We start from the raw sequence: 12354 nt of genomic DNA, 5'->3' as shown, positions 1-12354 counted from the left end.
AAAGCTCTCTGCAAGGCATTTCAGTGTTCATAAAGTATACCAAGAGAAGATTACAGGAGTGCCTACAACCTATTCCATGTGATTGGCAAAACTTCCACCTCACATATAACCCTGCTTGTGCAGACTGTGACAGAACAAGATGGGTAAGGAAGATTTGGTGTTTTACATCTTCTCCTCAGACATGTAACAGTTTTAATTTCTCATTTGAATCTACATTTTCCATTTTATTTTACAGCCTTTAACATGAAATGAGACATCCTAATCCCACTGTGAATTTGTCCTGGTCTTGCTTATGTTTGGATTTCTGCAGGGCCTCCCTCACCCATTACTGGAAAACCAATGTCTACCATTTAAAATGTTTAAAAGATCAGCACCCTGCTGCTCTTGTTTCAGCCCCCTGAGGTTCAGGACAGGGCTGGGTGATAGGTTGGAGTGGCTGATCTTGGAGGTCTCTTCCAACCTGGTTGACTCTGTGATTCAGAGCTCAGTGGGAACTGGCAAGTGGGAGGCACAGCTGCTCCACCGCCACTTCAAACCCTGCTCTGTTGTTAGGGGTGCAGGATATGCCCTGGTGCAACTCACTGTTCTGCTGTAGTCTTCAACAGTTCTCTTACCCACTGATCACTAGCTTGGATTTTAATCTTTTTTCCAACCTATTTCACATTTAAAGCTGAACACAACACCATGGATCGTTGCAAGAGGCAGGGGACACTCACTAACGGCAGCAGCATAGGCACATGCACTGGACTGCACAATACACACACAGACTGCTCCTGCTTGCTTTGTTTTACAAGGCGACAGAAAACCAACAGCTGAAACAAGGAAGTATCTTAGGGGTAATAACCAACCTTCTGCAACGAATGCATCGTTTTTTAACTTGTGCCTAGGCTTCCAAAATTAAACCAGCAAAGAAAACCAGCATCTAGCTCTCAACACAGCTTTTCGACAGCAAGGCAGGGAAAGGGTTGCTGAGATGGTCTGAAGGAGGCTGCTGAGCAGCCTGATAGAATTTGTGGTTGGAAACTCAGGGACACCAATGACTCTGCAGACAATGTTCCTCTCGCAAGCTTAGTGGCCATTCTCAGCTGTTCAGATACAGCTACGCCTGGGGGGCAAACAATACCTGCACCCTCTATTAGCAATATGGGAAGGAAGTTTAATTGTATACCCTGGAGCTGTTTCTCCCACTCGAGAGGGCTGAAAGGAGCTTGCTCGTCCTCAGAGCTTTGCAGATGCAATGCACTGAGAAGTAAATCTTAATGCTTGGAAATGGATGCAAGCCTGGCTACCCCAGCCCCCCAGGGTTTCCTATCAGACAGCCACTTGTTATGTAGTCCCTTGACTGTTACAGAAGCTTCGGTTTCTGTCTGCAGCTTTCTGTGAAGTGGTTGATTTGCATCTCTGAGTTTTCTCTCTGCTGTGGCTGGATTGCCTCCAGGCATTTTTCTCTCACAGACACCACCCCGCTATGCCCCAAACTTCTCCCTGGAAAACTAAAATGTGGTACATCTTCCTCAAAACACAATCCCGTAGTGTTGTTGTTCCTCCTCCTCCACAAACACAGTGATGCCAAAAAGCAATCGCAAAACTCCATGAACTCCTTGCCTCTGCCCCGTAACACCATGAGCCAAAACAAGCCAAGAGAGGTGGGGAAAAGACACGTATACCCTGCACAATCCGGGCATGCACCCTCCCTGAGCCAAAGCAAGCCAAGAGAAGTGGGGAAAAGACATGTATACCCTGCACAATCGGGGCATGCACCCTCCCTGAGACAAAACAAGCCAAGAGAGGTGGGAAACAGACATATATACCCTGCACAATCCGGGCATGCACCCTCCCTGAGCCAAAGCAAGCCAAGAGAAGTGGGGAAAAGACATGTATACCCTGCACAATCGGGGCATGCACCCTCCCTGAGCCAAAGCAAGCCAAGAGAGGTGGGAAAAAGACATGTATACCCTGCACAATCCGGGCATGCACCCTACCTGAGCCAAAGCAAGCCAAGAGAGGTGGGGAAAAGACATGTATACCCTGCACAATCCGGGCATGCACCCTCCCTGAGCCAAAACAAGCCAAGAGAGGTGGGGAAAAGACATGTATACCCTGCACAATCGGGGCATGCATCCTACCTGAGCCAAAACAAAGAGAACTGGGGGGGGGGGGGTGGAGGAGTTTATACCCTTCCCAATCCATGCATTCAGCCTACCTGAGCTCCGGGCTGAGCTTGCTGCAGGGTGAGACAGGACTGCCGGACGTGCCCTGTGCACCTGCAGACGCCTCCTGCCCGCAGGTGCCTGGGAGTGCCCCATCCTGCAACACCTCTTCTCCTCTCGGCTGCTGCCCAGCTGGAGCCTCTCGCATGCGCCCCTGCTGCCTCCTGAAGCCTGTATGGCACATGCTGGCCACATGCTACAGGCTCAGTCTTGCCATTTAAAGCTGCTTTTCTTTTTTCACCTCCTCTCTCACTTCTCCAGCTAGCCCCGACCCGAGGGATCAGGCACACCTTGCCCCTCCCGCAGCTGAGGTGGAGCTCAGGCTCTCCCCACGGTGCGAGTGGCTGCTGCTTCAGCCAGGCTGCTCCACGGGGAGCCAGGCTCCCTTGGGGGCTGAGAGGGTGGGGCGCACGGAAAAAGGCACCAACGAGCAGAGGAGGATTTGCAAAGACACAGGTGTGTGTACTCACCCAACCCCATCTTTGGGCAGGACCCTCCCCGAGCCGCAGTGATGAAGGCTAATCAGGCACAGCTGCTTTGCATGGGGACTGGAGACTGCTGCCAAGATGGGCCAAACGCATCTGCACAGAGGATTGGTCCAAAGAAGTGTGTGCACGGGGAGAAAGCCCCCACCTGGTCCACGCGGCCAAACAAAGGTGAAGCCAAAAGATTTGGCTGACAAATTTTCCTGCTACATTGCAGCCCGAGGTGCTCTCCAGCCTCACCTGCGTCTGTTCAGAGCAGGAGGCAGAAAGCCCAACTGATTAGCTTAATAAGGCAGGACCCAGCCAGCTTCTCTCCTCCACCGAGGACACAAGAGGAAGATTATGTGCACCTGAGGCTCACACCCTGCTGGAAACTCCTAAACCCTCTTCCCAGACCATCTATGGAGAATCTCTAACACAGTAATGTTCTGAAAGGCCTTAACATGCTGAGGAGAACCTGCCATTGCTGGTCACAGCAGACTACCCCTCGTCCCCTGGGGTAAAACTCCCCCATTGGCAGTAATAGCTCTGGGTTTGTCCCAGGAGGCTAACTAAAAGCTCTGCAATGCAGAGGGGGAGGGACAGAACAGAAGAAGGACGCCTGAGCTGCCTGCTCAGCTTGCTTACAAACTGGACCTGAAACAACCCACTGGAAGGGTTCTCAACCACTAGAACAGGCTCCTCATGAAGGTGGTTGAATCTCCATCCCTGGAAGCCTTTAAAAGATGCAGAGATGTGATGCTGAGGGACATGACTTAGCACCAGACTTGGCAGAGTTAGATGATGATTGGACTTGATGATCTGAAAGGTCTTTTCCAACCAAAGCCTGTGATTCTATGATTCCATTTCCTGAGGTACCTACTCCAAAATATGCTCTCTGACCTTCTAAGCTGTCAAGGGGGTTGAGACATCTCATTTCCAAATTTAGTCTCTGAATAAACCTTCTGCTTTCTTTCTACTGGAAAGATACATTTGAGGTTTATACAACACAAAGGTAACAAGCCAACAGCAACAGAGTGAATTTAATATCAGGTGAATGGGACCAGCCTTTAAACAGCAAAGAACTCATAAGTTTATATCATCATTTTTTTTTTAGCCTTGCATATTTCTGGTATGTGCATGGATATATTTAGCCAAATGGGATGACAATAATTACTTTCAAGCAATTCTGTCCCAGCTAAGCACATTTGACATTCGCACACAGCATAAAACTGAAAGTGCACACCTGGGATTTTTTCAAAGTTTGAGTTAAGCAGAAAAGTAGCTTTTAGCTTTATACTGTCCATATGTGCCCCAGTTCAAGCTTTTGAGCTTAAAAAAAATAGCTCCTTGCCCAGCTTTCCAATGCTGGTGTCAGCTGCTTATACCTGGGGGTCCTGGTGGATAACAGGTTAACCATGGCACAGAAATGTGCCCTTGTGGCCAAGAAGGCCAATGGGATCCTGGGGTGTATTAGGAGGAGTGTGTCAGCAGATCAAGGGAGGTTCTCCTCCCCCTCTACTCTGCTCTGCTGAGATCTCATCTTGAATACTGTGTCCAGTTTTGCGCTCACCAGTTGAAGAGGGACAGGGATCTGCTGGAGAGGGTCGAGCAGAGGGCTATGAGGTTGATGAGGGGACTGGAGGGCATGGCTGATGAGAGGCTGAGGGACCTGGGGCTGCTTAGTCTGGAGAAAAGAAAGCTTAGAGGGGATTTGATAAATATTTATAAGTATCTAAAGGCTGCCAGGAGTGGGGGGACAGGCTCTGCTCACTGCTCCCTGGGATAGGACAAGGAGCAATGGGTGTAAGTTGCAGCAAAAGAGGTTCTGCCTCAACACAAGGGGGAACTTCTTTACTATAAGGGTCCCAGAGCACTGGAACAGGCTCCCCAGGGAGGTTGTGGTCTCCTTTGGAGCCTTTCAGGGCCTGTCTGGATGTGTTCCTCTGTGATCTGTGTTAGATAGCATTGTCCTACTCCGGCAGGGGATTGGACTTGATGATCTCTTTGTGTCCCTTCCAACCCCTAACATCCTATGATCGTACTAGTAGGCTGACTAACACCTAACCAGATACAAAGAGAAATGGGACTGTGTTATGTTAGCAGGGATTTGGCATGACTGATTCACTTTTCATCTTGGCAATCATGCTTTCCTCTCCCTTCTGTGGGAAGGGGAGCTATCATTTAGCTGCTTCTCATTTGGATACATGCTCTGGTTTGGATACATGCTCTCAAGGGCAAGCCAGCTTTCCCATGGTTGTTGTCAGTGGCTTCACATCCAGAAGAGACAAGAGCTGCAATTTATGCCAACTTTTGGTAGGAAAGAGCCACAGCCATTTACATTTCCTCTACTAAAGAGCTAAGTGTCATTCAGACATCTATTTAAGAAACAGATTAAAAAGTGCTGTTATTATTGTCTACCCTGGTCACATTACTCCTGCTGAGATGTGAGAGATTTCCTGTGGCCCATCTTGAGACTACACATGCACATCCAAGTAAAGAGTTTTGCATTCAGCCAAGGAAGAAACACACAGCAGGCCATCTGGCATACAGCAGAAGGGCATATTCTCACTGCTTGGCTTAACTTAGCTGGGCTAGGTGGCTGGGGTCTGTAAGTTTCTCTAATAAACAAAGCAAGGATGAACTCAAGAGCAATTTGGACTAAGATCATAACTGTGGCCTGCAAATCATTCTTGATAAGAGCTGTTCTTTGTTGCCATTAAGAACACACACAGCACAAAGGAACTACTTACCTAATTAACTTGGCTAAACTAGCTTTCTGTGATAGGAGGTATGAAGGATGCCAATCCTGCATTGAGGCCAATGGGATGAGGAGTCTGCGCAGATGAGCTGAAGACCAAGGCTCTTGTCACTGCTTTAGATCCTTCTGTGTGCAGAAGTTTTTCCTGTTACTGCCTTTTAGATGCTCCCAAAGCTGCTGTTTGCACTCTCTCCTTTCACAGGAAGTAGTCCCCAAGTCCTCAGAGGACATGGCAGAAATGCTTGGGTACTTTGAGCAATTCCCTGCAGTGTTTTTCCCCTGTATATATTCTTCCTGTATGTATTTTGACATAGCTGAACACCCTACTAGAGCAGACTATCCACTAGGATCCAGACCATACAACTATGTATTCTCAGAAACCTCCCAAATCTAATACAAAGAGGTCTAATTCCAGGACTGTAGACCCAAAGTGCTTACATTTAGTTTGCTTTTTAATCAAACTCATTTTGCTGTTTTTTCTTTGAACTTTGGATGCAGCAATAAATATCTTCAAGGTACAGCAAGGATCATAGAATCAGTCAAGGTTGGAAGGGACCACAAGCATCATCTAGTTCCAAACTCCCTCCTGAGGGCAGGGACACCCTACTCCAGATCAGGCTGGCCACAGCCTCATCCAGCCTGACTTTAAACACCTCCAGCCATGGGGCTGCAACCACCTCCCTGGGCAACCCATCCCAGGCTCTCACCACTCTCATGCTCAACAACTTCCTCCTCACGTCCAGTCTGAACCTACCCTTCTCCAGCTTTGCTCCATTCCCCCTAGTCCTATCACTACCTGATAGCCCAAAAAGTCCCTCCTCAGCTTTTCTGTAGGCCCCATCCAGATACTGGAAGGCCACAAGGTCACCTCAGAGCCTCCTCTTCTCCAGCCTGCACAGCTCCAACTCTTTCAGTCTGTCCTCATAGCAGAGCTGCTGCAGCCCTCTGAGCATCCTCATGGCCCTTCTCTGGACATGCTCCAGCATCTCCACATCCTTCTTGTAATAGTGTCTCCAGAACTGGATGCAGTACTCCAGGTGGGGTCTTACCAAAGCAGAGTAGAGGGGGAAAATCACCTCCCTTGACCTGCTGGCCACACTTCTCCTGCTGCAGCCCAGGCTCTGGTGAATGCTGCAGACTGTACATAATAAAAGTCATTTATTATGGTTTTGCTTCACAGGTGTCTGTAGAATACTGCACTCAGCAAAGTGGAAAAAAAAAAAAAAAAAGAAAAAAAATTAATAATAACCAAAAAAGAGCTGTGAAGAAGCTCTACTGTTCATCAGAATGACACACCATGGTAATTATTCCTGTTCTGGGAATAGGGGTTCCAGTACAAGGAACTCTCTGTTACAGCAGCTTCGCTGCAGGAAAGTGCAAAATAACCATGCTTACCTAAAAGATCAGCACATTGTAAGACTCTAAGCTTCAATTTCAACAATTATTGTGGTTTTCAAATGCAAGAGGGTTAAAGCATGTGCCTTAGGTTTTAAGGGACCTCAAAGATCATCCAGTTCCAAACCCCATGGGCAGGGACACCTCCCACTAGAACAGGTCACTCAAGGCTTCATCCAACCCAGTCTTCAACACCTCCAGGGAGGGAGCAGCCACAATCTCCCTGGGCAACCTGTGCCAGTGTCTCACCCCCCTGACTGCAAAGAACTTCTTCCTAACAGCCAGTTTAAGTCTCCCTTCTGCCAGTTTAAATCCATTACTTCTCATCCTGTCATTACAAGACCTTGTAAACGGTCCCTCCCCAGTCCTCCTGTAGGTCCCCTTCAGATACTGGAAGGTTACTACAAGATCTCCTTGAAGCCTCCCCTTCTCCAGGCTGCAGAGCCCCAACTCTCATAGCCTGTCCTCATAGCAGAGCTACTCTCCTCTGGACGTCTTTGTAGCCTCCTCTGGACTCACTGCAACATTTTGATGTCCTTCATGTATTGGGGGCTCCAGAACTGCACAAGTAGCCAGGTGAATTTCATAGAATCACAGAATCACAGAATGTCAGGGGCTGGAAGGGACCTTGAAAGCTCATCCAGTCCAATCCCCCTGCCAGAGCAGGATCACCTAGAGCAGATCACAGAGAAACATATCAAAGTTTATTTTGAGGCAGAGAAGGAGACTCCACAATCCCCTTGGGCAGCCTGTTCCAGTGTTCTGTCACTGGGAAAAAAATCCTCCTCATGTTTAAATGAGACTTCTATGCCTTAGCTTCCACCTATTGCCCCTTGCCCTGGCACTGGGCATCACCCAGCAGAGCCTGGCTACAGCCTCCTGGCACTCATCCTGCACGTAATGATAAGCAATTTCAACAATTACTTTTATCCTCAAATGCAAGAGAGGTAAAGTGTAGACTTTCATACAGTAAATACACATGGAACCATAGAATTGTAGAATCATAGAATCAGCCACGTTGGAAGAGACCTCCAACATCATCCAGGCCAACCTAGCACCCAGCCTTATCCAGTCGTCTAGACCATGGCACTAAGTGCCTCATCCAGGCTTTTCTTGAGCACCTCCAGTGACGGTGACTCCACCACCTCCCTGGGCAGCCCATTCCAATGCCAATCACTCTCTCTGCCAACAACTTCCTCCTAACATCCAGCCTAGACCTCCCCCGGCACAACTTGAGACTGTGTCCCCTTGTTCTGTTGCTGCTTGCCTGGCAGAAGAGACCAACCCCACTTGGCTACAGCCTCCCTTCAGGTAGCTGTAGACAGCAATGAGCTCTGCCCTGAGCCTCCTCTTCTGCAGGCTGCACACCCCCAGCTCCCTCAGCCTCTCCTCACAGGGCTGTGCTCCAGGCCCCTCACCAGCTTCATTGCCCTTCTCTGGACACCTTCCAGCTCCTCAACATCTCTCTTGAATTGAGGAGCCCAGAACTGGATGCAGCACTCAAGCTGTGGCCTGACCAGTGCTGAGTACAGGGGCAGAATAACCTCCCTTGTCCTGGCCACACTGCTCCTGATGCAGGCCAGGATGCCATTGGCTCTCTTGGCCACCTGGGCACACTCTGGCTCATGCTCAGCTACTCTCTACCAGTACCCCCAGGTCCCTTTCTTTCTGGCTGCTCTCCAGCCACTCAGTCCCCAGCCTGTAGTGCTGCTTGCAGCTGTTGCAGCCAAAGTGCAGACCCCTGCACTTGACCATCATATGGTTCATACGAGGTGCCACATTTGTGTGCTTTAACAAGCAGTACTGCTGCTACTTTTCCTCTGTGACTCTCCAAACAGAGTCTTTCTTGAGAAGAGAGTGAAGTTTAACTTTGTTTTGAAGGACCTGAGTTTGGTGCAGTACTTTCTGACTCAGCACTGAAGGCCAATTTGATACCTGAGTTCTGTGCTGCGATCCTGCCTCCCAAAACCTCTTAGCACGACTGATCTGTCAATATTTTCTGCCTAGCTACATTCCTTAGAGAAAAAGCCAGCTGCTCCCAGCCTGCCAGGTTTTTCCTCCATCTGGAATGCAGTATTTCACACAAAGTGCTGTAGCAGCTTTGATCCGACAGCATCACTTCACCTCCCCAACTAGAAAGCCATCTGCTGCTGGCATTCCCACCAGGTGACAATCCTCGAAGTTCATTTCTGAGTTAAAAGGGATTTCTGGCTAGCTGGAGCTATACTGCAAGCAGACCACCTCTCAAATACAATACAATACAATACTGCACTCCGAGAGAGATGTGGAGGTGGTGGAGGGAGTCCAGAGGAGGGCAATGAAGCTGGGGAAGAGCCTGGAGAATAAATCTGATGAGAAGCAACTGAGGAGCTGGGGATGGTTAGTGTGAAACAGAGGAGCCTGAGGGCAGACCTCATTGCTCTCTACCGTTACCTGAAGGGACATTGTGGAGAGGCTGCTGCTGGACTCTTCATAGACAGAACAAAGGGGAATGGCCTCAAGCTGAGACTGGGGAGGTTTAGATTGGACATTAGGAAAAGGTTTTCCATGGAGAGAGTGGTCAGGGACTGGAATGAGCTGTCCAGGGAGGTGGTGGAGTCACCAACCCTGGATGTGTTTAAGGGTCGTTTGGCTGTGGTGCTTGGGGGTATGGTTTAAGGTGAATCTTGTAGAGTAGGGTTCTAGGTTGGACTTGGTGATGCTGGCTTTGCCAATCTGCATGCTTCTGTGGTTCTGTGAAATATGTTACTATTTTGTTTTATTTCCTTGAGATGTCTGAAATGTGTGAAAGTGTCTAGAGCTCATTTACATTTCACACAGTTTACTTTTAATAACTTTCAATTTCTCTAACCTTGGCTCTTGAACAAACAAACCAACACACACAGCCAAAAAACCCAAACCAAACCAAACGAATAGGAATCTCAGCTCTTGAACAAACACAACCAAAACCAACCAAAAAACCCAAACAAAAACCACCCAAACCAAATGAATATTAATCTTGGCTCTCAAAAAAACCCACAAGCAACCAAAACCAACCAAAAACCCAAACAAAAGAAACCCCAAAACAAATGAATACTAATTATGGCTCTTGAACCAACACAAATGACCCAAACCAACCATATAACCCAAACTAAGGAAACCCCAAAACAAATGAATACTAATCTTGGCTCTTGAACAAACACAAACAATCCAAACCAACCATAAAACCCAAACAAAAGAAACCCCAAAACAAATGAATACTAATCTTGGCTCTTGAACAAACACAAATGACCCAAACCAACCATATAACCCAAACTAAGGAAACCCCAAAACAAATGAATACTAATCTTGGCTCTTGAACAAACACAAACAACCCAAACCAACCAAAGAACCCAAACAAAAAAAAACCCAAACCAAATGAATATTAATATTGGCTCTTAAGTGAACACAAACAACCCAAACCAACCAAAAAACCCTAACAAAAAAAAAAAAAAAAAAAACAAACCAAATGAATATTAATCATAGAATCATAGAATCAACCAGGTTGGAAGTGACCTCCAAGACCATCCAGTCCAACCTATCACCCTGCCCTATCCAATCAACTAGACCATGGCACTAAGTGCCTCATCCAGTCTTTTCTTGAAGACTCCCAGGGACGGTGCCTCCACCACCTCCCTGGGCAGCCCATTCCAATGGGAAATCACTCTCTCTGTGAAGAACTTCTTCCTAATATCCAGCCTATACCTACCCTGGCACTTAAGCGAACACAAACAACCCAAATCAACCAAAAAAACCCCCAAACCAACCAACCAAAACCAAAAAATAAGGCAAAGGTTTTCCAAAATGCATCTGAATCCCATTAAAACATCTCACAAAATGAAACACCTCTTGCATTATTTCTTGCATGCCAGGTCAGAGTTTTGCTAGCTCAACTGTTTCACTTGAGTCAGTGAGAAAGGCTTTTTTTCTTCCCCTCCCTCATGGGTTTTAAGTACAGTTAAAGGTCTCAAAATGCTGGAGTAGCTTTTGTTAAATTCATAGACACCAGATGGCTCCATAGCACTCAGCTAACAAACAGATTGCAGTTTCTCTGTAGGAAAACAGGAGAAGGAGATGTGGTTTGGAGTTGGGAGCTATGGCTGCTTGAAGTTTTGGAAGAGTGGTTGTGGCCAGGGGGAGGTTGCTCTCTTCTCTCAGGTGGCCAGCACCAGAATGAGAGGACACAGCCTCAGGCTGCGTCAGGGGAAATTTAGGCTGGAGGTGAGGAGAAAGTTCTTCCCTGAGAGAGTCATTGGGCACTGGAATGGGCTGCCCGGGGAGGTGGTGGAGTTGCCGTCCCTGGGGCAGTTCAAGGCAAGGTTGGATGTGGCACTTGGTGCCATGGTCTGGCCTTTGGGCACTGTGGTAAAGGGTTGGACTTGATGATCTGTGAGGTCTCTTCCAACCTTGGTGATACTGTGGAAATCTTCCTTGCATTTTATCTATATATATATATATATATATATACACACACACACACACACACATATATGACTGAGTCTCAAGTTGTGCTGGGGGAGGTCTAGGCTGGATGTTAGCAGGAAGTTCTTCCCAGAGTGATTGAGGCATTTAGTACCATGGTCTAGATGACTGAACAGGGCTGGGTGCTAGGTTGGACTGGATGATCTTGGAGGTCTCTTCCAACCTGGTTGATTCTATGATTGGCACTGGAATGGGCTGCCCAGAGAGGTGGTAGAGTTGCCATCCCTAGAGGTGTTCAAAAAAAGCCTGGATGAGGCACTTAGTGCCATGGTAGTTGATTGGACAGGGTTGGGTGCTAGGTTGGACTGGATGATCCTAGAGGTCTCTTCCAACCTGGTTGATTCTATGATTTCTAAGGTTCCTTCCAATCTAAGCCATTCTGTGATACTTAGCTGAGTCTTGGGCTGTCTGCATTTTATTGGCCAGCTGTAATGCCATTATCCCTTAAAAAGAAAGTTGTAACTAAATACCTCTTCAAAGCTTGGGCCTGTAGGAACAAATATGGTAGATGCCCAAGAGTGTACCTAATAGACATAGCTGAAGTGGGAGGATGATTAGGCACCAGCATCAGAGTGGCAGGAACTGAAGCTACTTAGCAACAGGCAAAAAATGCAGGTACTAAAATATCTTTTAGAAGTCAAATAGGGAGAAAAAAAAAATAATTAATTAGGAGACCCCAGGGAAAAGGCTCACTTCTCCTCCCAGTAAAACCAGTTAAGTTTCTGTTCTTGACAGCAACAGATACAGGTATAGGCTGATGTTTGTTGAGATGTAAGCATAGAAAATATTGGCATATAAAAGATTTCTATTTCAAGTAGAGCTGCAAAGAACAAACTCTCAGAAGCACATCTGGAACTCCTCAAGCACATTGTCAGACAGGAAAGAGTAGGAAGCTCTTTCTACTCATTTAGATGCCCTGAAATCAGGCTCAGAGTAAAGAGGTCCTGTACTCCAAAGGAAGCAATGGATTAGGAGGAGTTATTTATGTATTTATAAAACATTTGGATGTTAGGAAAAAGTTCTT

The 12354-nt window shown here is 47.4% G+C and overlaps 1 protein-coding gene across 4 annotated transcripts in view; it reads right to left on the bottom strand.

Annotated features, from left to right (window-relative positions):
* Positions 1 to 2592, bottom strand: part of ANO4 (anoctamin 4) — a 231837-nt gene extending 229245 nt beyond the window's left edge. For all 4 annotated transcript variants that reach the window (XR_010304974.1, XM_064155007.1, XM_064155008.1 and 1 more), the window contains exon 1: positions 2204 to 2592. Coding sequence is in view for 3 of the 4 variants with exons in the window: in XM_064155007.1 (XP_064011077.1) it covers positions 2204 to 2405 (202 nt within the window). In the remaining variant the exon portion in view is untranslated. The remainder of the gene's footprint in view (positions 1 to 2203) is intronic.
* Positions 2593 to 12354: the final 9762 nt, after the last annotated feature.

The sequence above is a fragment of the Pogoniulus pusillus genome, chromosome 15, assembly GCF_015220805.1.
Source record: "Pogoniulus pusillus isolate bPogPus1 chromosome 15, bPogPus1.pri, whole genome shotgun sequence".
NCBI lineage: Eukaryota > Metazoa > Chordata > Aves > Piciformes > Lybiidae > Pogoniulus > Pogoniulus pusillus.
Note: the sequence above shows the minus strand (reverse complement) of the source record. Positions and strands in the feature narration are given on the sequence as shown.